Consider the following 26,449-nt stretch of genomic DNA (forward strand, 5'->3'; position numbering starts at 1 on the left):
CACCAAACAGGGTGAAGAAATTGTGTCCAGTGGTGGTAGAAAGGATAGACCCGGTTAGGCAACACTCTTCCACTTTGAATGCAAGTAACTTTCAAACTGTAACTATGGTCCAGGGCTCCACTCAGATTTTGATTCTAAATTTGATGTGTATGCTGGGCTCCCGCATGTGACCTGAGCACTTCTGTGTCAGAGCCATTTAAAAGGAGACGACTTGTCTGCCCCAAGAGAACAAGGGATCTACACTTGGACGTCAGCAGCTCTTTCCTACAAAAATCCTGCATCTGTAGTCCTCAGATTGCTGGTTTGTTTCTCCTAAGTAAGCTATTTTGGAAAATAAACAAAGTCTATCAGAAAGTTTCAAAGCTGCATATCGTCCAACTACAGAGACAACCTCCCTCTAATGTAACTTCTCTCCATCTCACCCCCTTTCCGGGAGTCCTAGGGAATCACAGCCTGTCCTCCCAGCTCCCGGAGACTGGGCTTACTTCTCCGGGATAAGTCTACCGCGCACCCCCACCCGTCTTTGACCACCCAAGGCTAGGCGATGTGCCTCTCCGAGTGCTTTCCAGAAGGTGAAAAATTCAGTTTCCAGCTCTGATTCCACAAGACTAGGACCAAGTTGAAAACAATACCGTTAAGTAATAAAAGTGAATGAGGGACTCCAAATGTAGATCCTCCGGGTTTGGACACGTGAGTATTCTGACTTGCCATTCTCTTCTCTGAATGTGAAGAAACACATGCAAAACGGTGGGGCACATACGCCCGACAACCACCTCTCTTCTAAACCCACACAGAGACCCTCCTAATTGGTTTCTTCCTGTTGTGCATTACTGACTAAATAGGCCACCGCAGGGACCAAAAGCTCCCCTTAAAGTAGCAAAGGGAGGGGCAGGGAGGCGTCCAAAATCTTGCAGCAACGCCGAGAACAACATAAAAAGCGTTTAAATAACGCTAGGAAAGGACAGCGAGAAGGAAACACTTAAAAGAGGTCAAGAGAACGGTGCGTCCGGGAGCTACCCAGTCTGCATAATTGATCACAGGCCTGGAAACGTCTTGGGCTCTGGGGGCAGCTGAAAATAACTGCTCCCTCCGTCAGGGAAGAAAAGTCTCCTACAGTAGAGAGTCCTTCTGCCTTCTGGAGCCTTTTCCAAATATATCCCCCCCAAATGCTCCGAAGGCGGGGGAGGGGGTGGGGCAGGCATATGTGGCGCAGACGACATTCCCTGCAAACCGAACAGGAAGCCTACGAGGAAAAACCCCAAGGCTCACACCGCCCGGGCCGCTGGATCTCGGGGCTCCTGGGCAGGCTGTCACGTGGTTCTCCGACGCGGAGCCCCCCACCCCCTCAAGCGTCACAGACCACAGAGCTCTCCCCACGTTCTGTAAGAACCGCCGTTAGGCGAGGTTATCCGGGCCCATCAGGGCCGCGCCGAGCGCACCGGGAACCGCCTGGACGCACTGCACCGTGCAAACGGAGCGCACGGATTGCTCCCCGCGCTCCGCTCCTCGGGAGGGACCCCGCGGTCCGAGGCGCCCGCCCTCCACCCCTGGGGTCCTCCCGGACCTCGTCTCCGGCCCGGCGTCAACTCCCGACCCCAAGTGAAGGCCCCTAGAGTACCCGCCACAGGTAAGGGCGCAGCAGAGCCGCAGCACAGACGAGCAGGACCTGCCACAGCCCCCGCAGACCGCGAGGCCCCGGGGACGCGACCTGGGCTCCGCCAAGTCCCAGTCGCCGAGGCCGGGCCTGCGGACCCCGCGGGCAGCGCCGTCCTCCGCCCGGGCCCTCGGAGCCCACTTCCCACGTCCCCGGGCGGGAAGCCCGCGCGCCGGCCCGCACTCACTGTTGTACTGCACGCCTTTGGCGAAGCGCCTCTGCAGCGCCTGGTTCATGGACTGCAGCCCGGCGGGGATGTTCTTGTCGCGGCCCGGAGCCTGCTCCGACCCCACCAGCTTCTTGAGCGCGGAAAACATCTTCCCGCTTCCCCGTTCGAGCCCGGCGCGGCCCGCGAGCTCAGCGGCGGCGGCGGCGGCGGCGGCCTGGCGCGGATCGCACCATGTCCTGGGTCCCGGCGGCCGGGCGCCTGCCTCGAGGGCGGCTCAGGGGCTCAGCCGCGGCGGCTCCGCTCCGGCCCCAGCGACCCCCGGCGCGGCCACCCTCCGCCTGTCAGAACCGCCATCTTGGCGCTGGCTCGACGAGGCGCGCGGCTACGGGGCGCCGCGAGGGACAAGAGGGCGCGCGCATGCGCAGCGACACGCGAGTGAGGCGCTCTTGGCGCCGAGGGGCGCGGCGAGCGCCCCGGCCGGGCGGCGGCGTTGGGCGCGCGCATGCGCGAGAGGGCGCGGGCGGCGGCGGCGGCGGCGGGCGGCCACGTCGGCCGGCCGGTCCTCGGAGCTGTCCCCCTGCTTTCGGGGTGGGCCTCACGCCCGTCCGCGTCCTCGCGGGGCCCACCCCGACTCACCCCTCAGCCGGACCCACCCCCAATGCCCCACTTTTCCGCCCGCTTCCCAGCGCGACCCCCACGTCCGCGGCCGCCGGGTTCGCGCCCACACTGTCCCCGGTGTCCCCAGCCGTCCTGGAAAAATGTTTATTTGAGTCCGAAGAGCCGGCGGGGTGGGGCGGGGGCTACTTCCTCCTCTTCTTGGCCGCCCTGAGCCGGCCCTCCAGCAGCCGCTGGGCCTGCCGCTTGATCTCGGCGCGCGAGGGCACGTAGCTGTGGTCCACGTCCGCGAACTGGAAGGTTTCTGGAACGGAGCGCGAGGAGGAGGGCGCCCGCCTGCCTCCCGGGGCCACGTTCTGGCCACTTTCTCTTAATTCCGCTCTGCCTGGTGCGCTGGCATTAGGGGCCTTACGGGCTTGGGGACAGAGGCTGCCACTCGGAGGGCCCATTCTTGCCGAGGCCGAAGGCCGGCCGCTTGCAAACAGACCGATTCAGAGCCCACTCCCCCGGCCCGGCCCCCTTTTCTTTTTTTAAAGTCTTTATCTGACACAGAGAGCGATCACAAGCAGGTGGATGGGCAGGCAGGGGCAGGGTGAAGCAGGCTCCCCGCCCCGCAGAGAGCCAGGACCCCGAGACCCTGACCTGCGCCGAAGGCAGAGGCTTAACCCACTGAGCACCCCCCAGGCGCCCCTCCCAACCCCCTTCCTCATCAAACTCGCACACCAAGCCAATATTCTCCCGCTAAATCAACACAGGGTCGGGCACCAGGCAACTGGGGACAGCCCCTGCACGCCAAGGCCGCCAGCACCCTCCGACAGGCCGCCAGCATCACTCACTCAGCCCCTGGGAAGCTGTCTGCCCTGGCCTTCACCCGCTCTTTCCTGCAGAAACTCCAAGAAAGGCTCTGGCCTAGGCCGTTCCCTCACTCCTCCCTGGACTCCCCGAAGGCAGTGATGCTCCCACATGTCAGGAGATGCTACAAATTCTCCTTTCAATGGCATCAGCCTCTCTGTGTCCTCACTAAGTCACTTCCCTAAATTCTAATCCCGTGGGTGCGGGGGATACACCCTCCCAGTCCTTGTGGCACTGCACCCCTCCCCCAGGGGGCCCTGTGCCTCCAGGCTATCCCGGTCAGAGGGAGCCATCTGCCACTGGTTCCTCCCTTCCTCCCCGTGGCTGGGTAGCCCCGAGGCTGTACCTATCATATCGTCCTCCAGGTCCTCAAAGCTGACCCTGGTGTTGTGCTTCTCCTTCAGAGTCGAGGTCTCTAGGGTATCCCTCACCTTTGTGTCTACCTGCAGGGCACAGGCAACTGTCAGCTCCAGGGGAACGGGGGGCCGGTGGGCATGCCCAGCCTCCAGCTGCCTCCAGCTACCTCCTCGGTGATGGACAGCGTCTGCACTCTGTTGGCCAGGTGCAGCAGCTTTGCTTCGCAGTACGCCAGCTTGCCGAACATGTCGAGGCTGTCGGAGAGCGCCACTTCTTTCTGTGGGCCGGGAGGAGGGTCCCGTCTCTCCTCTGGCTTCTCCCAGGGCCTCTGCAGACAGCTCCCCCCCACACCCCCACAGCTGGCACCTGGGCTGTGGGCAGGGCAATGCCAATCAGCCGGATGAAGAGGTTGTCGATGCCTGTCTGGATGGTCAGCAGCAGTTTCTGGCTCTTGGTCGTGCTGGCGTAGGCTAGCCGCAGTCTGTCTTCCTCTTCTCTCAGCATGTCCTTCATTTTCTTCTCCACGGACTTGAAGCTGTTGAGGAGGATGGTGGCACAGATTCCGGGCCAAGGCGCCCCGAGCCGGGTGATGTGCTAAATTCAGGGACTCCGGAGTTCGGATGTGGGCGTGCGGCGCCCCTCAGCTGGGGTCCCCCAGTCCACCTGCCAGGCCCCGCTGGCTCGTTGGCAGTGGACGCTCTTGGCTCCGAGCCGGGCCCACACACACAGGCTGTTCTCGAGGGCCCCATCCGGTGCCCCAGGGCCTGGCGGGCTACCTGGCGGAGGCGGGCGTCTCGCGGAACTTCAGGACCGCCTGTTCCACTTCCAGCTTCTTCATCAGAGCCTCCAGCTTCGCCCGCCGCCCCTCACAGTCCTCCGTCTGCAGCTCCAGGTTCTCCTCGGTGTTCCTCTGAGCCAGGAACCGGCCAGCGATGTCCTGGTGGGGCCAACGGGGCAAGCGGGTGTGGGCCCGGTGGGCACAAGCCCCCTAAGACCGGGACTGGTTTCTTCTGGGCGCCTCCCCATGGTTGGGATGACAGTGACTGTGGCCAGGCACTGGGCCCAGTGCTCTCTGCGGGTCAGCGCATGGGACCCCCACCACAAGCCGAGAGGGCCGACGGCCACAGCAGAGACGAGGAGGCCGCCTCTCAAAGACTGCTGCGCTCAGAGCCACTTGTCCGAGGGTGGACACGCTCACGTCAGGGCTGAGGACGGGAACTAAGGCTTACTGATGATAAACCCACATCAGGTTAAACGGAAGGGCCAGGCAGAGGTGGCCTCTCGTGTGGTCCTAGGGGTTTGGGAAGGGATGGAATTGTAGGTGGGGGTCTTGGCACTTGGATCCTCGAATCCCAGCAGGCTCGGAGCGGCCCTTGGCATGTGACTCGGAGACGCCGGCACGCTCTCCACTCAGCTGTGGGGGCTGCGGCTCTGCGTCCCTTCCTTCAGGAGGCTCTGCCCGGCCTTGGGCAGGGGCAGGGGCTCCTTGCCTCCCACCCTCCCTCAGGAGAGCCAGGGAGCAGTACCCAGAGGTGGGAGCACTGCACCGCCGTCTTCACTTTCTCCACCAAAGCGGTCACATCTGTCTGGTACTTGATGTCTGCCTCGGAGGTCTCTCTTTTTCTTACTGGTCAGAGCCGAGGGGAAGGTGGCCAGCATTCAGGAAGAGCGTGGGAACTCGGCTCGAGGCCATCAATCACGTCTGTGCATGCCAGAGAGCTGGGCAGTACCCATCAGACCTGCCTGCACTTTTGTCCCGCTCCCCCCCCGCCCCAGCTGGCCCTTCCAGGGTGCCCCAGGGCGACTCCATCCAGAAACAGCCTGGTATGGGGGCTTTGCGGTGCTTCTCAAAGGCAGCCCAAGGGTCCAGGGGGCCGGACTTGTCTCTTCTGGGGAATCGCTGGGGGATGGAGCCCTGGGGTACCATGGAACAGCGGAGAAGCTGGGGGCCTGGCCACCTCGGCAGCGAGCCCAAGGCTGCGGGCTGTGGCTGTTGGCACTCAGCCCCTGCAGGTAGAGCCAGGAGAGGCAGGAGTCTCCCTCTCCCTGGCCGCTGCAGGTGCACCTGGCCTTACAGAGACCTGACTGGGTGGCCTGAGCCCTTGCTGGCCTCTTGGGACCCTGGCTGGGGGCGGCAGAGAGCGGAGCGCTCACCTTTCACGGTCTCTGTACCCATCAGATTGGAGGGGAAGTCCAGGTCCCGCCGGCCCTGGTGGGAAGGGGGGGAGGAGGAGGAGGAGGAGGTGGTGAGCAGCGCCCTCTGCTGGGGAGCGGCGCCCAGTGCTTCTCCTGCTGCGGGCCCTGCGGGGACTCACCCGGCGGTACTTCTCGTTGGTCTCCTTCGTGTGGATCTTGTCGATCAGCTTTTTCTGCTGATTGAGCCGGTTCTCGCGAGCCCTGCGTTCCTGGATGAAAGTCGCCTCCCCTTGCCGCATGTTCATCTGGGGACACGGGAGGTGGGGCGTGGTCACGTCTCGCCAGGACCCCCGTGGCGGAAGTCCAGCATTCAGTTTCAGTCCCCGCTCTCAGATCTGGGAATAGCACTGGAGGCTCTCGGCTGCCCCCGTCCTCCTAAGGTGCTCCTGCTGCTAGCGTTCAGCAGCCTTCCTGCCGCCCACCCTCCTCTCAGGGCTCTCTCCCGGGGCTCCCAGTTCTCTTGGTGCCTGCGCTCCCCGCTGCCTTGCCGGGCTCCACTGAGAACTCACTCAACGGGGAGTGAGTCCACGTGTCTACGAAGGAACCTGCTATAGTCCCCCAACCCCGTCTCCTCCCACGTGTCCTGTTTTGGTGGCTAAACCCATCATCCACCCGCCCCTGTCTGTGCGTCCTGGATGGGGCTCTTCCACTCCCCAGCCACATCTCACTCAGCACCAGACTCTTTTGGGTGACCATGAGAGACTTCTGAGCCCGGTTGACTTTAGGAACCAAGCGCTACAACTTGCCCATCCCAGGCGACCAGCATCCGGACTGTGGTTCTTTTCGGTCTCTGCAGCCGGAGCACGCCTGGTTTTGAAGTGCAGACCTGATCCCATGGCCCCGTGTCTCCTCCCAGAGCTCCAGGTTGGGCGGGGGGGCCAGGAGCTAAGCGCCCGCCACGTCCGCCTCCCTGCGCTCCCAGACTCCGTTCCTCTGCATCTTCTCTGCTCCGGCCACTTGCTCCTCCCTTGGCCTGGTGAGGCCCCAGGACTTTGTTGTCCTTCATCCTCCGGGCTTGGGAATCTCCGACCTCCAGAGCCCCACTCAAGGATCGCCTCCCTGGGGGCCCCTGAGTGGCTCAGTGGGTTAAAACCACTGCCTTCGGCTCAGATCATGATTCCAGGGTCCTGGGATCGAGCCCCGCATCGGGCTCCCTGCTCAGCGGAGAGCCTGCCTCCCTGCCTCTCTCTGCCTGTCTCTCTGCCTGCTTGTGATCTCTGTCTGTCAAATAAATAAATAAAATCTTAAAAAAAAATAAATAAAAAGAATCACCTCCCTGAGCAGGTAAGTGCACCAGGATGGCCCCACGTCACCCACTCCTCTCTCTGCAGTGCAGGCCAATGGTGTAGTGACATTTCTTCATGGATGGCTAGATGGCTTGGTGCGCTGTCCCCTCGTGAGGATGAAGCATACCTGACTGGCAGGCAGACTGGGCGGCGGGATGGCCCCTGCCTGGGCCAGATGAGCTCCCTCCTGTGTCTCCCTTCAGGCTCCCATGCCTGGTGGGACCCTCTGTGTCCAGGGCCATCATGTGTGAGCAGAGCAGGCTCATGGGGTAGCCATTGATGGCAGGCTGTGTGGGTCTGGGGTGTTCCTGCAGACCCTGGGCCGGATGGGTCTTCGAGGGAGCCCTGTGGGACCCCTAGCCCTGGGGCTTGAGCTCACCTTGACCTCATCTGTAATCATCATAGCGTCCTGGGACATGACTGTCATGTCTGAAAGCTCTGAGCAGTAGTCGTCCACCAGATTCTGCAGCTTGTCCAGCTCCATGGGGTACCCGGTCAGCTCCTGCATCGAACAGGGCAAGAACAGGGGTGCCCGGTGACGCCATCGGTTGAGTGCCTCACTCATGATTTTGGCTCAGGTCATACGTGAGACCAAGCCCCAAGTTAGACTCTGAGCTGGGTGCGGAGCTTGAGATTCTCTCTCCCTCCTCTGCACTCTCCCGTGCACGCTCTTTCTCTAAAATAAATAAATCTTTTAAAAAATGGGGGGGAAGAGCAGGGCCTGTGGCCAATCAGATGCTGCACTTCCAGAGTGGATGATGCCGACCCCCAACTCCTTACCCTAGACTGCGTGAGCCCTGAGGATGGCGATGGGGTGTCCCACTGTGGGAGGAGCGGCCGCACCCCAGGGAGCTGCTAGGGACTGGCTGCTGCCCGAAGTGAGGCAGGGAGGCTCAGCACACAGATGTGTGGTCAGAGACTCGGAGCTCAAGGCCAAGGCTGCCCCGGCCAGCTGGCTGTGGGAGCTCGGGAAAGCCACTTAACCTCTCTGAGTGTCCCCGTCTGTGGATAACAGCTCTTTCGGAAGGTAGCTGTCAGAATGTGTTGAGACGGTATAACGAGGTATCGAGCACAGAGCCAGGTTCATAAATACCCAATATATCGGACTTAGTATTTTGTTACTGGTTACTACAATGTAGAATCTTTGCTAGGTTTTTTTTTTTTTTTTTTTTTTTAACATAGATGACTATGGGAGTTATTTTTTTAAAATGCCTATGTTCTGGGGTGCCTGGGTGGCTCAGCTCGTTGGTATCCGACGCTTGCTTCAACTCAGGTGTTGATCTCAGGGTCGTGAGTTCAAGCCCAATGCCCTATGCTGGTATCCACGCTGGGCATGGAGCCTAATTAAGAAAACAATGTGTCTGTTCTGCAAAGAATATGCCCCTGGGGGGACATCCTGCTCCCAGATGAAGGAGAGCTGGACCCAGGAGTGCAGCGGAGGGCAGGGGTGTGAGGAGGGGCCCAGGAAGGCAAGGTGCAGGAAGGACCTGCAGCTAGGTCTCTAGGCACAGGGCGCCCAGGCAGAGGGACAGGCAAGAGGGCCGCGGTGCCTGGCTCTTTGGGCCACCGGCGGGACCCAGAGGGTTGTGACTCCAGCCAGCAGGGCTGCGGTGCCCACACCACCCTCCTCCCCCACCCCACTTCCGCCGGCCACCCACCTGGCTGCCTGAGCGCCAGCCTCAGGATGAGGGAGTTGGGGAGAACTCCCTCACTGTCCCTGCCCTCCGGCCACACTGCTCCTCGCAGCACCGCGGCACCCCCGTCCGGCCCTCCTGTCTCCTCCTCCTCCCCCTCCCATGGAGGGGCCCTGCCTCCCAGTGGGACTCAAGGACCCTGGGGGCTTCCTCCAGACCTCTTCTGCTGGGGGCCGGGTGGGGTCAGCCGGCTTGGAAGAAGTGGGAGCAAGCTCGAGGTTACCGGCCTGCTCAGAGGTGGCTTGTCCTCTGTAACAGGGAACTTGTTGAGGGCTCAGGACCCATTTTTGCCCCCAGAGGCCAGGCAAAGGACAAAGAATGGGGCAAAACTCAACGCTGAGCCAGCAAATACATGCGAGAAAACCCACACAATGCTGATACATGCCATGATGTGCCTTTTGAAGTAGCAAATAACAAGTTTCCAGACAGGTACACGTGCCCCTGCTCAGCGGGGTCCCAAAGCAGGGGTCTGTCCTTGGGGCACACTGGCCTGAAGGAAGTTGCAGTCCTTCCCCTCCGCGGGGGGGGGGGGGGGGCGGGGGGCGCGGTCCTGCCCGGAGGCTCCTGTCCCCACTGAGATGCCAGCCCTGCACAGAGTCTGGGTCCTGAGACCCCCGGCGCCGGCGGCCAGATGGCTTCCCTGGGCTGGGGGCTGGGGTGAGGGGCTCACTTTCTTCAGGTAATCCAGCAGGCCCACGTACAGCAGGTGGATGTTCTGACTTGTGGTGATCTTGACCATGGTCTTTTCAATGCTGTTCTCCAGCTGGCGGATGACCTGGGGTGGCCCGAGGGCACACTGTTCTTAGGGACACAGCACCCGGGTGCCCACCTGGAGGCTGCGCCTTCTTCCAGGGGAGGGCGGTGTCTCTCGTCTGGCCCCGCCCCCGCGGCCCCGCCCCCGCCACCTGCAGCAGGTGCAGCTCCTCCTTGGTGGCGGCCGGCTGGCTCCTCAGGCTGGCCAGCTCCAGCTGCATGCTCTCCAGCTTCTGACCCCGCCGCCGCACCAGGTGGATCAGCACGTTGTGTACGTTCACGCGGTCGAACACGTACTTCCGCAGCTTCTCCCGCGCCACCTGGGTCAGGGAGGGCACGGCCCGCGCGTGGGTGCGCACGGGGAGCCGGCGCGCGGCGGGGCTGGAGTGGCGGGACCCCGGGATCGGGACGGGCTCCGCAGCGCCGTTTAGTGGTGGTGGTGGGGGGTGCGCACTGGCTGGGCGAAGCCGAGGGGTCCCCCCTGCCACCTTACCTCCATGGTGGAGCGGCCGTGGGCCAGCCTCATGGACACGTCCTTCCTGCAAGCCTTGGAAATGGTCCGCTGGTCGTACTGCAGAGCGGCAGTGGCTGAGCTGGGGTCTGTGTGGACCCCCAGACCCCCATCCCTCCAGGCATTCTCCCCTGGCCTCTTCTACCCTGTGCAGCCCAGCAGCAAGGCCCCATCCAGACCATTCCAGCTGAGCTGTGATGGGAATCTGGAGAAGAGGGCCCAGGGCTCCCCTCCAAGGCCAGAGAGACAGAGGGGCCCGTGCTGTAGGGGGTAGGCCCCCAAAAGGACCCCGGCCAGGCCCACCCTGCCGGCAGACTTTTGGGAGTAACTGCAGCTAGGGGAACAGGTCTTGGGAAGCCCCTCCCCAGGATGCCCGCCGGCTCCAGAAGGGCAGGGGAGGGGGGAGAAGAGAGGGCGCCTGCCCTCCACTTGTGTGTGGGACTGTTGCGGCAGGTGCATGCCCCACCCCACTCCCATCCCCAGCCAGGGGTCTGCAGGGTGGGGACGGGACTGCTCACCTTTTTGGCCAAAGCCCAGTCTTGGGTCCCGCGACGGATGCCGCTGCGCAGGAGGGCCAGCGTGCTTTTGTTCTTGGCCGTCTTCTCCTTTACCGCTTGGATTTGCAGTGCCCGGCATTGCTCTAGGGTGGGGGGTGGGGGCGGAGGGGCAGAGGGCCAGGGGGCCAGGATGTGGGTGGGTCTGGGTCCCCGAGCCGAGGGGGCTCCACACCAGGGCTGTCCGAGGTGGGGCAGGCAGGAGAACGCTGATCCCACAGCACAGTCCTTCCCCCCACTGCTCAGGGTCATGGGCTTCCTGGCTCAACGGTGCTTATGGGGGTGGCTGTGCGGGGCACATCCTGGGATCCCTTCCAGACCCACGGGCCAGAGAAACAGGTGGGTCCTTTCCTGTCTCCTCTAGCTTTGGGGCTCACAGGGCTCACACATCTCTTTGAAGCCCCCCTGCATGGCAGTCCCTTTGGTCCCTTCTCGTAGGTCTGTTGGGGGGGGTGGCCACTAGCCCTTGTATGCCCTGGACTGGCCCTGTGTTAAATCTGAGAGCTCTGAGCCCAGGGAGGGGCCAGGCAGGGTGGTCCCCTGGGGGCGGCTCACCCTGGAGCCGAGTGATCGTCTTCAGCTCCTGGATTTGCTCGTCCGCCTCTGCCTCGCTGCGCGTCTTCATGATGGCCCTCCGGGTCCTCTCGGGACCCTCTGCACCTCCCGCCCTCCCTGTGCTGAGCCTGCTCAGCAGAACTGCACGCAGTTCAGCTTATCCCCGGAATCTCGGCCCATTGTGATGGGGGCCAAGGTTCTCAATGTCCAGTTCAGGGAACCCTGGCAGTCCTGGACTGCCCTGCCCCCACCTGCTGCCCCGAGCGAGCCTGGGGGGCTGTCCCCAGGATGTGTGTCTTGTGGCTGCTCTCGGCTCAGGGGTATGGGAGGAGGCGCCTTCCACAGGAAGGTCTGTGGTGGTCTGACACCGTACCCACACCAGCCCCCCCCCCCTACCCTCCACACCTCCATGCTGTCCTCCACTGAGTCTCCTAAAACGTCTCACCTCTGCCTTATGGGATCTCTGTTCCCTCAGCACACCCCAGGCTCAGACTCACAGACTGGACGAGCTGGCTCGTGAGGTCCCACCTCTCCCTGCCTTCTGCCTGCTGCCTAGAGCCCGTCCTGCTTTGCCTCTGCCTCCTTGGGGGAATTCCTGGGTCTAGCCTTCGGTGCCACTTACTCTGGGAGGGGCCACCCCAGCCCATGCTGCTCTTGGAGTTGTAGGCCCTGAACCCCTGACAGCCTGGGATCCCAGGGGTGCGTACCAGCTCGGTTACTGTTTCCGGCCACGCTGCGTGAACTTGCTGGAGCTGCCGTAACAGAGAGCCACAGCCCGTGTGGCTGCCAGCGTGGAAATTTATTGTCTCATATCCTGGAAGCTGAAAGTCTGAGATCGGAGTGCTGGCAGGCTGGTTCCTCCTGCGCTAGGGGACGGCCATCTTCTCGCTGCGCCCCCACAAGTTCGTCCCTCTGCTCGTGTCTGTGTCCTCCCCTCAGAAGGACACAGTCCAGACGGGATCAGCCCCCGCCCCCATTTTAATGCAATCATTTCTTTAAAGGCTTTGTCTCCAAATGCAGTCATATTCCAAGTCCTGGGTGTTAGGTCTGTGATGTGTAAATTTAGGGACACGCAGTTCATAACCATGGCTGGCAGGCTAAGACCCTACACAGGGGTCACTTCCTGGTCATTGCCACTTTTTGAAGAAAGTGAGTCCTGTCCCATTTAAAACTCCACGGGCTCACTTTCTGCCACCCTCTGAGGCCGCAGGGGTTTGGAAGGACCAGCCATAGGCATCCCCCGACCCCGTCTTCTCCCTGGGCCGCAGGCAAAGCCTGCTCGCTGTCCCTCAGTATTGGTTCTGCCTTGTTCCTCAAACCCCTGAACTTTAGTGGGGTACCTGGCTGCCTAGAACGAGGCGGTCCTCCTAGGCGTGTACCCCATGACTTAATTTTGGCTGGTGGAGGGTAAGCCCAAGCGGTGAGTGAACTATCGTCTTCCCTAGTGACTGGGATGAAGGCATGATGGCTGGAGCTGGCACAGCTTCCCGAAACCATGAGGTGCACCCGGAAGAGAGGCCACAGCAGAGGAGACAGCAGGGACAGCAGGAGGCAGACTGGAGGGAGTCCTTGAGCACCTGTCAACCCTGGATCACTTACATGAAAGAAAACCCCAACCCTCGCTCACTCACACCATGGTTATCTTGGACTTTGCCTGCCCACTCACCGATTCCCTGGTGCACAGTAGGCGCTCAGCGTTCTTCTCAATGACCGGCTAGGCCGGGAGGTGCAGGAGTTGGGCTGGGGCTGGAGCAGCATGGCTCCAGGTCGTGGGCCTTCAGTGTGACCGGGAGGGCCGCTGCCCAGGACAATGGACTTGCCCAGCTTTTATGTCATCGCTGCCTCTCCCTCCGTCGGGTGTGTGGGGCATGTAGTCATGCCCACTCAGAGCTTTCCCTCCCTGTGGACGGAACTCCAGTAAGCTAGCTCTGGCCGCCCTCCACCCTTCACTTCCCCCTGCCTTGGAGTGAAGTGACTTCATCTGACAGGTGTGTTTGGAATGGTAGACAGGTAGGCATGGCCACTTCCTGTGCCTTGAGTCCCAGGGGTCAGGCGCTACCAGGCTGCACACCCCTGCTTTGCTCCCTCATGGCTGGACGTATGCAAGCAGACCCCGCGTGGGAAGGCCTGTGGAACCGTTGGATTCTAGGGCTGTGCTGGCAACTGCCCTGGCGGGTCCTCCAGTGCCAGTGTATGGCTCTGAGAGGATCTGTGTCTCCTATTTTCTTACTGCTTTGACGTGTTTCCCGATGGTTGTATTTTTTTTTTAAGATTTTATTTATTTATTTGACAGAGATCACAAGTAGGCAGAGAGGCAGGCAGAGAGAGAGAAGGGAAACAGGCTCCCTGCTGAGCAGAGAGCCCGATGCGGGGCTTGATCCCAGGACCCTGAGATCATGACCTGAGCGGAAGGCAGAGGCTTAACCCACTAAGCCACTCAGGCGCCCCTTCCCAATGGTTTTAGAACTCAGCTGGGAAAAGGCAAGGCATTTATCTGTGCAGCAAGCCCCCCAGCAGCTGTCCCCTTGGACCGTGGGGGACGCCAGGGCCAGACAGAGAGTGTCAGAGCACCAGGGCCCGCAGAAGTCCCTTCCACCAAGTGCCAGGGCCTCTCTGATGCTCTCCAGCTCTCAGCATCCACCATGTTTCTCACTGCCCTCTGGGAGGCCAACCACTGCAGGGACAGCCCCGCTGGTGTGACCTGGGCAGTAGCAAAGGTTTGCACAGGGTTGGCAGACCTCCCATGAATGTCTGCAGGGGACACTGTTGGGTCACCTTAGGCTGTGGAGAGGGCCTGTGTGAGGGGGGAGGGCAAGCCTGAGGTGAGGAGGCCCCGAGGGCTCGAAATTTTCTGCCCCAGGTCTTCTGCGCCCCAGGTGGAGCTCTCCTAGCTGTGCTGATCTGTAGGAGGCAAAGGGAGACAGCTGGAACCACAGCCTAAGCCGCTCACCAGAAGGACACAGGCCTGACGTCAGCCAGCTTGGTGTCTGGACACCCTTCTTGGGGTGACCACACACCTGATTCTGCACTCCCCTCCTGCCCAAGGGGCTCAGGAAGGTCTGGCTGTTGCATGCCACCCACTCCTGCCCTCCAGGATGGACAGGCCAGAGGGGAGAGGCCCTGTCCAGTCTATACCGTGGGCCTCGGGTTTGCCTGTCGAAACCTCTGGCCCCAGAGCCTCAGGTCCTGCTTTCTGCTGCCCTCTGGCCTCTCACCTGCACCCCTGTCTTCGGGGAGCTGCCCCGTCTCCAGGAAGAGCCAGAGGTTGCTGCATCTGTGCGACTCCACTCGGGTCACCCAGTAGCTGGCCACCGAGCCTGTGACTGGGGAGCAGGGGCCACGGGCCAGTTGGGCAGAGGGTCCTGTGGGCTTGGCAGGACTCGCACCGAGAACTGGTACCCCGTCCCAGGAGGTGGGGATGCACGGGACCACGGCCTCCCCACCCCAGTGGAGACACCCCGCCGGAAAGCCAGCATCACCTCTGGCGACTCAGGTGCATGTCAACGCGGGAGGCACAGCCCCTGGGATACCCACCCACGGCCACCAGCACATGCCACTGGAAGGGGTACAGGAACTTCCTCCGGATGAACATCTGCAGGCCGAAGGCGGCGCCGGTGCCTGCCCAGAGCCAAGGTCCCCATCAGCCAGCCTGTCTACCGCCTGGGCGCCCACAGCAGCCGTCAGGCTCCCAGCTTCCGAGGACAGGGGACTGGACGGCACCTGCTCGGCACTCGGGTGAGACGGGAAGGTGCGGTCTGTCCGGACCCCAGGACGTCTGGACCCAGCCTACCTGCGACAAAGCTGAAAATGCCCTTCACGAAGGCCTTGGACTGGCACGCGGCGTACTCCCCCAGTCCCTGCGGCGGCGGAGGGGTGAGGGCTCAGTCCCCGCGCCGTTCACAGGCCCTCCGACCCGCCCTCGGGCACACTCCGGCCGCAGGGAGCGGGACCACTCGTCGTGAGGCCCTGGGGCTTGCCCACACCTGCCTCCAGGTCCACCCAGGCTGCCCCGATGCCCACAGCGGGAGCGTCCTCCCCCCGACTCTCTTCCCCGAGGAGCGTAGCCCCCCATCGAGCCCCCACCCGCCCCGCTCAGGTCAGCTTCTGAGGTCCGGGGCCCGCGTGCCAGGCCGGCCTTCTCACCGGGTGCTTGGCGGCCACGGCGTCGTCCACCCGGGACAGGCCCAGGTTCACCATGGCTGGCAGGTCACCCGTAGCGGACGGGCGGAGCCTGCGCACGACGTGCGGGGGGCGGGGCGAGCAGGGGGGCGGAGCCTTGCGGGACGTGCAGGGGGGCGGGGGCGGGACCCGCGTGAGACAGGCGGAGGGGCGGGTGTGGACAGGGGCGGAGCCTGCGCGGGCTGCGCGCTGGGGGAGGCGGAGCGAAGAGGGGGCGGAGCCTTGCAGGACGCGCGGGCAGGGGCGGAGGGGCGGGTGCGAAAGGGGCGGAGCTTGCGCGGGACAGGCGAAGGGGCGGGGACGAGCTCGCAGGAGGGGCGGGGCTGGGGGGACCTGAGAGAGGGTGGGAAGGGCCGAGGGTCTGAGTGATGGCAGAGAGTCTGCGGTGTGGACTCAGGTGGTCTTTGAAGTAGAGGGGCAATGAGGCTGGGGCCTGGCCAGGTCTTCTGGGGGAGAGGGGGCATCAGTTTAGGTCGCCGGTCAGAACATTGAAGTCCTAGGTGGCGCGTGGGCTTGGGAATGGACACGGCTTGGGCGTCGCGTGGCCTGTGGGTGGGTCCAGCTCCGCAGTATGCCCCAGCCACAGGGTAGAGGCCAGCTACCTCCCGTCCGGAGGATGAGGCGCCCTGAGTGGGGGACAGCCTCTGTCCAGGGGCCAAGGCTGGGCATTCTGGGTGGGCCAGACGCCCCTGGCCCCCCCTCCCCCGCCCCGCCTCCCTGCCCTAGACGGTAGCACTGACCTGAAAAACAAGTTATTTTACCAGCAACCAGGAGTTTACTGGGGAGCAGCAGAGACTTGCAATTTGGGACATGCGAGCCACAGCAAAACCAGGGATGAGGCCAACCAATGACCACGAGGAAGTACTTTATGGAGAAGGAGTGGGAGGGGTTGCTGTGAACCCAGGCCTGCTGGAGAGAAGCAAGCGCTCCGGGTGGTGCGGGCCGGGGTCGGTTTCTTGTAGGGGAGACAGTGCACATCTTTCCCCTTGGGGCCTGGGGCTGATGGTTCTCCCTGCCGTGGTCTGGCTGCCCAGAGGGCCAGGAAAGCCAGGGCAAGCTTGGGGGATGGTCGCCTTGTCCCAAGCCCCCAGAGCCCTAGATTCAGGTCTGCACACAACCGGGGAGAGTGGGCTGCAGGCTGGTACCCTTCCGCCTTCCCTGGCAGCACAAGGAGGCCATCCTGTGCTGTCCACACTCCGTTTGCCAGGATGAGCTGCTTCTGCCCTTCCCACCACCTGCCTCCCCCCTGCCCACACCTGGAGGGGTGCGTGTGGGCAAGCTGATGCATCTGAGCCGGCCCCTCCTACCCAGACAGGGGTCTCCCCACCCCCCTTCCCCTCCTGCCCCCCCCTTCATCTCTCTCCCCCTGCCCTCCTCCCCCCTCCTTGTCCTTCCCCTCCCTCCACGCCTCCTGCCTCCTCCCCTGTCCCACTCTCCCTCCTCTTCCTCCTTCCTCTTCTCGGTCCCATTCTTGTGGCTGCTCCAATGAAACTGGAGGCCCAGCAGACGGGAGGAAGCCTGAAGCTTGCAGCAGGGCAGCTGCTGGTCATCCAGAGGCTGACTGGAGCCAGGAAGTGTGGTCCTTGGCGGCTGAGGCACCCCCCCTGCCCTGTAAGTGCCCACGTGACTGAGAGCTCTGTGGCCTGCCCTCAGGTGCAGGACATGCCACCCCAGGAGGCCATGCCCTGACTGGCCTGCACATTGCTGACGCTGCCTGAGGGGCAGGAGCCCTTCGTGAAGTCACTGCAGAGGTGCCCAGCCCTGGCCCGTTCCCTGGAGGGACACAGAGGGCACGTGCAAATTAGGGGAAAGCGGACAGTGTGTTTGCAAAGCAACTCCCCAGACGTGAGTGGGACATGGGAGACCCCGAGGGCCGGGGCAGGAACCTAGAGCTCAGAGCACCCCAGGTTGGGGGGGCGGACACCTGTTCCAGCACGTAGAGGGGGAACTGTGTAGGTGAGACCCCTGGGGTCTGTAGGGGAATCTGGCCAGCACAAAGTAACCTCCATTCCCCTCCCACCTCCTGCTGGGCCCCCTGGGGTGGAGCCCAACTGTGCAGGGGGCCAGGGGGCCCTTGATTGTCCGTGCAGCTTGGGCTCCCTCCATGGTCAGCAGGTGGAGGCTCGGAACACCTGAGATTCTTTCTCCTCCCCTGAGGACGGGTCCCAGGGTTAGGAAGCACCCCGGGGGGGCAGGAACCTGACTGGGCTGGGCCTGGCGGAGAGGTGGTCAGCAGCCCTGACCCACCATAACCAGTGAGAGTTTACTGGAAGGATACTGGGGCTCCTGGATTAGCAGGGTGCTGGAGAACCAAGAGAGTGGGTACAGGGGAGCCTCAGCGGTCTGGTGAACAGGAACAGAACGAGAACCTCCAGGGAAAGAAGTGTTGGGTCTGAGCCAACCAGCCTCTGAGTCCTAGCCCTCCTCCTGGAGGCTCAGAACCCTGGGCTGGCCAGGGGGACTGATGGGCAAGGTGGCAGCCCCTCACACCTGTGCCCCTTGGTCTTCACAGTGTGACGCTGGGAGGCAGTGAGGCAGGGAAGCCAGACGAGACTCCAGGCGGAGTTTCAGCTGCGGCTGTGGACAAGCCAGGCCATGCCAGCACGCAGACCCCTGCCACGGGCTGCAGACGTGGTGGCGCAGCAGAGAGGCCCCAGGCTCTAGCGGACCTGCAGGCCGAAGTGACCTTACTCCCTCATTTATCCACAGCTATGAACCGAGCACCTTCTGCACCCGGAGCTGGGGAATCCGAAGCCGTCAGGCCCCTGGTAGCGCCGGCTGTCCCGGAGTTTAGAGTGTGCAGGGCAGAGACAATACGTAAATACAGAAGAATATGCAGATTAAGCTCACAGCCCGGAGGAAAGAGATCGGGGTGGAGTGGGGTGTAGACTGCGGTTTGAGGAGGGGGCAGAAGCCACAAGCTGCCCGGGGAGCGGCCGGCTCCGGGCCGGTGCTGGAAATGCCACGGGGCCAGCGGGCCGGGTGTTGCCTGGTGCCGGGATGGCTCCAGATGCCGGGGCGTGTCACATTTGTTCTCCTTAAGGTTGCCCCCCGCTGTGAGGCCGAGGACACAGGGAGCCGACGGTGGCTGGGCTGCGGTGAAGGCCCTGGGCAGGGACGTGCTGGGGGCCAGTGCGTTTTCCATGGGTAGAGGGGCTGCCCTGCCCCTGGGGGGCTCCTCAGGCCGTCCGAGGCTGTGGTTGTCCGGGCCTTGCTCAGGCCTGCGGTTGGCGGGGGCACCTGTCCTGCCCCCACCCTGGCCTTGGAGCTCTGGCCTTGGAGGGCGTGGGACGGATTCCTTTGGCCTTCCTGTCCCCCAGCCGGGGAGCTGCGTTTGGGAGAAGATTTTGTACGTATTTGTCACTTGTATTTATGCGTTTTATTATTTTTTTTTTAAGATTTTATTTGACAGACAGAGACCACAAGTAGGTAAAGAGGCAGAGAGAAAGAGGGGGAAGCAGGCTCCCCTCGGAGCAGAGAGCCCGAAGTGGGGCTCGATCCCAGGACCCTGGGATCATGACGCGAGCCGAAGGCAGAAGCTCAACCCACTGAGCCCCCCAGGCGCCCTGGATTTACGCGTTGTAAACAACGTCTCAGTCACACACGGACCTCACTTTTTCGCTGTCAGCTCTGTGAGTTTATAGACAGACACAGATGCGTGGCCACAATCCCAGGTCCGACAGTGGCCGCGTGCCCTTCTGCTGGCCGCCAAGCCTACCCACCCCCCAGCTCGCCACCGCCGAGCAGCTTCCTGTTCCTGGGCACTTGCGAATTCTGGAAGGTTCTAGAAAGGTATCCCCATCTGTAGTCTTCCTGAAAAGGCCTCTCTCACCCAGGAACCGATGGGGATTTTCCAAGCGCGTTACCTGAGTGGATGGTTTGCTCCTTCCACGCCCTCCTGCCATGGACGGTTCGTCATCCACGTGGCCATGGGGGACACTTGGTGGCTTCTGCTTCCGGGTAGTTTTGAATAAAGCCCTCCAAACACCTAGGCGCAGGAGTTTTTTCCAATTTTTCATTTTTCTCATGTAAACACTGAGGTGTGCAATTGTTAAATTGTCCGGGAAATGAGTGTGTCCCTTTCTGAGAACCCACCACAGGGTTCCCAGGGCCCCGGCCCCGCGTTCTGATGCCTGGGCAGCGAGGACTTGGGCACGGCGACCCGCAGCCCTAGAGCTGGGCCGTGTCTCAGAGCAGCCTCGCCTCGCCCGTCCGTCCCTTGATCACGTTCTCCCGTGTTGGTTTTCCAGCTGGACGTCGTCTTTGGTGAAGCGGCTTTTCAAGTCTTTGCTCGTTTTAATTTTTTTAAGTTGAATTGCTTGTTTTTCTTATCATTGCATCTGGAGAGTTCTTCGTAGATTCAGGATTTACGTCCTTTATCAGATGCACGTTCTGTAAACATGGGACTTGGCGGGGAGCTGGGATCCCCTGAATCCCAGCGCAGGCGGCCGTCAGAAGCCCCCCTCCTCCCCTCCCTCCCCGCTGGGGGTGAGGCTCTCTCTCGAGCCCTGTAGGCCCCTCCACGCCAAGCACTTGGCAGCGCTGGCCTTGCCCGGGCCGCCCGCCCCCGATCAGAGGTGTCTGGGTCGTGTGCCCCAAGGCCAGCAGGTAGTCCTCCCGTGGAGGGCGCCATCTGCCTGCACAGGAGAGGTCACGCGGGAGGCCTGGCCAGTGAGCCCCCAGCAGCCCACGGTGCCGCCCTGGCGACACTCGGGCCCGCATGCTTATGCAACCTTTGATAAGACATTTGTGACGCCATAATCCACCCTAAGCGGCGGCTCAGCTCCGCCCTCCAGACCGGCCCCAAGACCCGGTGCGTGGCAGTGGGGCCTAGAGTGAGGGGTTACCCAGGCCTCTGATGTCCCCTCCGTCACAGCTGGGCTGACCCATGGTGACTCCACTCTTGTGTGCGGTGTGTGGGGGGGTATGGACAAGTGAGGACTTTGGGGACCCAGACCCTGGGTAGGGCCCGTGAGCTGGAGCACCCCCATGTGCCCCGGGCCCCCGGCCCCCGGCCCCAGCCAGTCTAGAGGTGGACGGAGGCCAAGGTGAGGTCTCTGCTTGGTCCTCGGCGACGGGCTGGCAGGTGCGGATCGGAGAGGTGAGAGGGGAGAGTCCGCCTCTCTGGAGCCCTCCAGGAAATGACCCCCGGGGCCGGTGGGGGACCTCGCGTGGCTGTGCAGGACAATGGACAATGGAGGCTGAGTTTCCAGAGCCAAGTGCATCTGCTGCCCCACGGCCCCTCGGCTAAGCCCGCTGGGCTATAAAGCCTGGCCTCCTGGGGCTGGGATTCCCGCGCTGGGAGCCGGGGGGGCAGGCATGGCCTTGAAGTGCGTCCTGCTGGGCCAGGTCCTGCTGCTGCTCTGGGTGTCCGTGGCTGGGGCCGAGGTTCTGCTGCAGCCAGATTTTGATGCCAAGAAGGTAACAAAGGCCCCTGTGCTGTGGCGCGGGTGGACATGGGGGCTGAGCCCCACAGGATAACAGGGTGGGGCCCACGGCGGACCTGCTCTGGGCCTTGAACCCGCCAACCCTCGGACCCTCTCTCCACTTAATCCTGGAACAACCATGTGGGGGTAATTACTGACCCATTTCACAGCTGGGGGAACAGAGGTCATGCGACCTGTCCAGGTAGGTGGTAGAACGGGGGTATGAGCACGGAGACCCCCAGCTGCGTGGGTCCAACAAGCCTGTGTGGCCGTGGGCTTCGTGGCCCCGGTCCCAGGGCAGAGCCGGCCACCGAGCTGCTTTGCAGTTCTCAGGCCTCTGGTACGTGGTCTCCATGGTCTCCGACTGCAAGGTCTTCCTGGGCAAGAAGGACCACCTGCTGATGTCCACTAGGACCATCGAGGCCATGGCGGGGGGCAACCTCAGTGTCCACATGCAGTTCCCTCGGTGAGTATGGTGGGGCTGGCGGTGGGGGCGGGGCAGGCCGGCAGCTGAGAGTGAGCCCTGGGCTGTGCCCCCCCAGGGCTGACGGCTGTCACCTGCTGGACGCCGAGTACCTGAGGGTCGGCTCCGAGGGCCACTTCAGAGTCCCAGGTAGGTCCTGCCCCGCCTGCCCTCAGGGACCCCTGACAAAGCGTTTCCATGGCGTGACTTGGACGGTCCTTCTACCTGGGGCCACGCCCCCGCCCCCCCTCCTCCCCACCCCTCCTTCTCTCCACCTTCTGCCCTTTCCTTGAGCCCCGGAGCGGAGGCCGGCGTGGGTGGGGGTCTGTGCGCAGGCCCCGGGCCCTCCCCCACGGCTGGCTGCCCCTCCCTCTGCAGCCCTGGGCTACCTGGACGTGCGCGTCGCGGACACGGACTACAGCTCGTTTGCCGTGGTCTACATCTACAAGGAGCTGGAGGGAGCCCTCAGCACCATGGTGCAGCTCTACAGTGAGCGCCCGGACGCCTTGGCCTCGCTGGCTGCTGCCCCCCTGCGCCTCTCCGCCCCACCTGGGGCCGCCCCCTGCCCCGTCTCCCCCCGGCCCGGCCCCTCAGGCCCGGCCTCCCCTCCTCTGTCACCCCAATGGGCAGCCAAGAAGGGGGGGGTGGCGGGACTCCGCAGCTCTTCGGAGAGGGGAGGAGTCGGTGCGAGGGGCCTCTGGGGGCCTTGCCGCCCTCTGGCCCCGCTGCCTGAGAGCCGAAGTGAGGCTGAGGTTCCATTTTGCTGTAATTTCTGAGGGCCTTGGCAAAGTGGGCCAGGGGGTCCCCGAGGTGCAGAGGTTGGGGTGAGGGCTAGAGACTGGTTTTGGGGGCTTGAGGGGTGTGGGGCCCAGGGGGACATGGCCCTGGGGAACACCCGAGGCCTGCCAGTCTCCCAGACACCCTGTGTGGATTAGGAAAGGACACCCCTCCGGGCGGCTTCAGTCCCCCTGATTCCCCGGCCAGGCAGGCACTTTTGAGCAGTGCACAACCTGCTCAGTCTTGGGTGATGGACCGGCTGTCAACTCTCAAGGAAGAGCGCTGAGGCCGGGAGACCTCCCCCCCGTCCCCTCACCTCTGTGAACCCAGAAGACCTCCCCACCTCACCTCTGTGAGCCCCAGAGACCTCTGCCCCCTTCCCCTTACCTCTCTGTGAGCCCAGGAGACCTCCACCCACCCCACAACCTCTGTGGGACACAGAGCTCACTGGGGCCCTGCTCTGCCTCAGGCCGGACCCAGGAAGCAAGTCCCCAAGCTGTGAAGACCTTCCGGGACTTCTACCCCACGGTGGGGCTCGAGGACGACATGATGGTCATGCTGCCCAAGTCAGGTGCGCAGGCCCCTTCCCGACCCCTGGGAGTGAGCCAGACCAGGTGGTGTCTCTCCTAAGGCGGGCCGCAGCCCCCTCCTCCCGCCCGCGCACACTGAGGAGGAGGTTATGGGCAGCCGGGAGGGAGAGGCTTTCAGGGGCTGGGGCTGTTTGGGGGCCCAGGAGGTCAGGCTGCAGGAAGCTGTGGGCAGTCCGGCGAGCTCAGCCTCTCTGTCTTCCTTCCTGCAGATGCGTGCTCCTCTGGGGACAAGGAAGCTCCCTGACACCTGTGGAGACCCACCTCAGCCCTTCCCAGGTAGGCGCGAGGCAGGGCGGCCTCTCCGTCCTGTTCTCCAGGGCCTGCGTGGACAGCCCTGGGCCGCTGCTCTGTCTGCTGCTCTGCATGTGTGGATCCCACTCCCCCAGCCCCCACCCAGCTGCCCAGCCGGCCGCTTCCACGATTCAGGCCTCAGCTTACATGCTACCTCTTCCAGGAAGCCTCCTCTGATTTCCTAGGGCTGCCTTAACAAATTACCACATATGACACAAGTTTGTTCTCGCCACCGTTCTGGAGGCCAGAGCCCAAAGTCAAGGACTGGGCCCGGCTGATTCCTTCTGGAGGCTCAGGGCCGAACCTTGGCCTCTCCCAGCTCCTGCTGGTGCAGGCGGGCCTCGGCCTCCCTTGGCTTGTAGCCCTGTCCCTGCTGTCTCTGCCTCGATGGTCACACGGCTGTCCTCCCTCTGTGTGTCTGCGTTCAAATGTCCCTCTTCTGACGAGGACACCGGTCACGGGGGCCGGACCCGCCCTAAGTCCACGACAGCATCGTCTCCGTCCTTAACTGGTCACGTCCGCAAAGACCCTGTCTCCAGGGAAGGTTCTGCTCCGAGGCCCTGGGTGGACGTGAGTCCGGGAGATGCTGTCAATCCAGTGTGCTGTGTGTCCTGCCGCCTCTGGCTACCTCCCTGGGGTACTAGGCCTTGGAATTGTCTAGGAACCTGGTCTCCCCCGGAGGGTCCCATGAGACGGGAGCCGCCACCTTGCATGTCCCTGCCCTTATAGGGTTATCGGGACATGGAAGTAGGTGGACTCTTGGGGACACCCTCCCCCCAAGTAGATGCTAAGAAAATGTCCAGCCCCTTACCAAGTTCACAATGAATAGTTTGGGAACCCACGTAAGACAATAAATAACAGGAGTGTCAGAGGCAGCCCTGTGGTCCTTCCTGGCCTGTGTGGGGGGGCTCCTTCTGCGTTCCGAAGGGCGCGCCCCACCATCCCTCCCGGCATCCCCCCATCTGCTCCCCCCGCATGCCCCTGCCTTCCCCCCAACATCTCCCTCGGCATCTCCCTCTGCATCTCCTTCAGCATCCCCCCCTGGCCTCCCCCCGCCACCCCCCAGCACCCCCTCCACTATCGCCCCTGGCATTCTGCTCTCCCGGCCCGGCTGGCTATTCACCCAGGGGGCCTTGGGCTGTTTCAACTTCTCGTGTGTCTAGAAGCTGCTGCCGACCCCTGGTCCCTCCGCGCCCCACAGGTGCTTGTCCTCGGTGGGAGGAGAGGGGGAGGGACATGCCAGGTCAGCCTCTGGGAGGTTCTACCTTTGGAGAGTAGGAGCCCCGGGGTCCTGCTGCGGGCCTCGCCCCAACTTCCAGGGTAAAGCGTCCCATGTGGACCCCCCTCTCAGGGGCTGAGTCTGGGGGTTTAGTTGTGGTTCAGTGGCCCTTGTGGGGCTTTCTTGCTATGCCGGCCAGGGAGCAAGCAAGGTGCTGGAGAGTGTATTGGGGTCCCCAGGACCGCGGGAAGCCGCGGTGTGCTGCCGGCCTCTGGGGCCACCGTGGAGGGCTTCTGCAGTTGTGGAAGCTTCGATGGCAGAGTTAGCTCTGGCCTTGCAGACGACGCGTGCCGGGATGGGGGCAGCAAGAGGCTCCGAGGAGTGTTTGTTGAATGGGTGTCTGGAGTGACCGGGCCTTTCCTGTCTGTGCAGGGCGAGCTGGAGCAGCAGACCTTGTCGTGCCGAGTTGTCCGGACCCACCGTCCTCCTGGGTCACCCCCTCCTCCCCAACCCTGGGCCTCCCTCTTCCCCTCAATAAACATATTCTGCAGTCCAGAGGCTCCTCCCCTCTTTGCAGGGGCCCTTGGGGAGGGCACGGTGAGCCCCGTCTTGATCCAGGACTCCTGGGGAAACCGAGGCAGGGAAGTGGGCATGCGGGAGACGCTGACCACTGGGCAGCTCCTGGCTCGAGGGGACAGGAAGCTCCAGCCCAGCCTGGCACCCGCGAGGGGCTGTCCCCGTAGGTGGTGTCTGGCACCATTGTCCTGGTCCTCATGGGCTCACAGCACCTTCAGGGAGCCAGGGTGCCCTGTGAAGACCACCTCGCCGTGGGGGCTCCGCTGGGCACATGTAGCCCCCTGGCCGCAGGAGCTGGGGGCACAGCAGCATAGGAGCCTCGAAGCAGGGCTCACAGGGGTGTTCCCTCCTGCTGCTGGGCTGACCTTGACCTTGGCTATGTCATATGCTCCACGGTGGACCCCTGGACACACACAGTGAGCTCGCTGCATTCCTTACTCAGGAAACTGAGGCATAGAGAAGTTGGTGACTTGCCCAGTGAGGGGCCAGGCTGAGGCTGAGGCCCAGTGGTCAGGCTCCAGGGCCTGGGCTGCATGCGGACACTCCTTGAGATGCTGGGGGAGAGAGCCCTCCCTGGGGGCCCGCCGCTCTCCTGACAGGAACTCAGCGTGTCCAGGTCGGTCCAGTGCACACACTGTAAAGGGCCAGGGGAGGCGACAGGAAGGTAGTGCGGGTCCTGCCTCATTGATCACAGGTGCCCTGCAGCCTTCCCAGGTCTGGAGCCGGAGGCGGTCGGCCAGATCAGATGAAGGGCATCTGTCCTCATCCTGCTCCTGGTCACCCAGAGACAGCGTCCCCCACGCTTCCTGTCCTCCCTCTGTTGCCTGGCCAAGCACTGGGGGCAGGGGGACCCTTTCTCATCAACCCGGGCTGGGCCAGCTTGGGGCTCGGATCAGCTAGTCCCAGATCAGCCTCCTTGGGGGGGCGCTGCTGGTCCTGTGGTGTGGTGGGTCCCTCGGTCTCTGGCGGGCTGGCCAACTCTGGGCTTCCCTGTCCTGCCTGGACGTTCCCACACCTGGCGGACCCTAAGCTGACAGCCTTGGTGGAAGGACAGTGCAGCATCCAGGATCCGAGGCGGCCTGTCTCCCTTCGGAACGGGAGCTGCTCTGTACTGGACCAAGCCTGGAGCCCTTCCAGGGGGTACTTTTCTGGCCCCGAAGCTGGGAGGCTTGCCTCTTACTGGTCTAGAACCACAAATGCTGGTCCTGGCAGGAGTTTCTCTGGGCACCCTCGGACCCCTCCTGGCCACGTGGCACCCGTCCCCCTGCTTTGTGGCCATTACGGCTGGGAAACCAAGGCACATGGCTTGCCCTGAGCCACACAGCTGGTCGGGCCAGGGCCCCTGTCCCTGAGGTGGGGCTCCTCTTGCCAGGCTTTTAATCTGGGACAAAATCTACTGTTGAGGGGGGCCCAGCCGTACTGTTGTCGGGGGCCCCGGCTGGGGAAGAGCCGGCTCTGGCCTCCCACTGCCCTGGCTCATGTCCTGGCTCTGCTCCTCAGGTCAGGGGCCAGCAGGACGGGGCCGCTCTCAGGCCAGCCTTCTGAGCGGTGGGTCGTGCCTGGCTGTGCGCCTGCCTGAGTGATCCAGGCGAGGACAGGCATGGGGCCTGGCCTGGGGATGGGGCTGTGTCCTGTCACGGCAGACGGTGGACGAGAACGTGGGCCCCAGGAAGGCGGCTCCCCAGTGTGTGCCGAGATCCCTGAGACGTGGCCGTCCACCTCCGCCCCACCC

The 26,449-nt window shown here is 63.2% G+C and overlaps 4 protein-coding genes across 6 annotated transcripts in view; 1 reads left to right on the top strand and 3 right to left on the bottom strand.

Moving 5' to 3' along the window:
- The window catches only part of RABL6 (RAB, member RAS oncogene family like 6), a 20,080-nt gene extending 17,881 nt beyond the window's left edge, over window positions 1–2,199 (bottom strand). Inside the window, exon 1 of the mRNA XM_059142522.1 lies at window positions 1,842–2,199. Coding sequence (XP_058998505.1) covers window positions 1,842–1,971 — 130 coding nt within the window. The 5' untranslated portion in view covers window positions 1,972–2,199. The remainder of the gene's footprint in view (window positions 1–1,841) is intronic.
- Window positions 1,182–24,696, top strand: LCN15 (lipocalin 15). Of its 3 annotated transcripts, XM_059142535.1 has the most exons (8): window positions 20,394–20,476; window positions 20,725–20,796; window positions 21,128–21,267; window positions 21,344–21,414; window positions 21,643–21,753; window positions 22,511–22,612; window positions 22,841–22,907; window positions 24,574–24,696. In XM_059142535.1, the coding sequence occupies exons 3-7, from the start codon at window positions 21,155–21,157 to the stop codon at window positions 22,873–22,875; spliced, it is 432 nt and encodes a 143-aa protein (XP_058998518.1). In that variant the 5' UTR covers window positions 20,394–20,476; window positions 20,725–20,796; window positions 21,128–21,154; the 3' UTR covers window positions 22,876–22,907; window positions 24,574–24,696. The 3 variants fall into 3 exon arrangements, with proteins under 3 accessions (XP_058998517.1, XP_058998518.1, XP_058998516.1); XM_059142534.1 differs by lacking the exons at window positions 20,394–20,476; window positions 20,725–20,796 and adding an exon at window positions 1,182–1,627; XM_059142533.1 differs by lacking the exons at window positions 20,394–20,476; window positions 20,725–20,796 and adding an exon at window positions 20,805–21,003.
- CCDC183 (coiled-coil domain containing 183) lies at window positions 2,349–13,324 on the bottom strand. The gene is made up of 14 exons (XM_059142532.1): window positions 11,197–13,324; window positions 10,606–10,727; window positions 10,070–10,147; window positions 9,729–9,896; window positions 9,494–9,598; window positions 7,509–7,631; window positions 5,963–6,088; window positions 5,802–5,856; window positions 5,174–5,274; window positions 4,424–4,584; window positions 4,014–4,182; window positions 3,814–3,924; window positions 3,637–3,733; window positions 2,349–2,742 (listed from the first exon to the last, which is right to left on the bottom strand). The coding sequence occupies exons 1-14, from the start codon at window positions 11,264–11,266 to the stop codon at window positions 2,624–2,626; spliced, it is 1,605 nt and encodes a 534-aa protein (XP_058998515.1). The 5' UTR covers window positions 11,267–13,324; the 3' UTR covers window positions 2,349–2,623.
- TMEM141 (transmembrane protein 141) lies at window positions 13,450–15,463 on the bottom strand. Its single transcript, XM_059142538.1, has 5 exons — window positions 15,340–15,463; window positions 14,987–15,053; window positions 14,731–14,814; window positions 14,412–14,519; window positions 13,450–14,097 (listed from the first exon to the last, which is right to left on the bottom strand). Exons 1-5 carry the CDS (start codon window positions 15,391–15,393, stop codon window positions 14,084–14,086), a joined length of 327 nt encoding a protein of 108 aa, XP_058998521.1. The 5' UTR covers window positions 15,394–15,463; the 3' UTR covers window positions 13,450–14,083.
- Window positions 24,697–26,449: the final 1,753 nt, after the last annotated feature.

This window comes from Mustela lutreola, chromosome 12 (assembly GCF_030435805.1).
Source record: "Mustela lutreola isolate mMusLut2 chromosome 12, mMusLut2.pri, whole genome shotgun sequence".
Lineage (NCBI taxonomy): Eukaryota > Metazoa > Chordata > Mammalia > Carnivora > Mustelidae > Mustela > Mustela lutreola.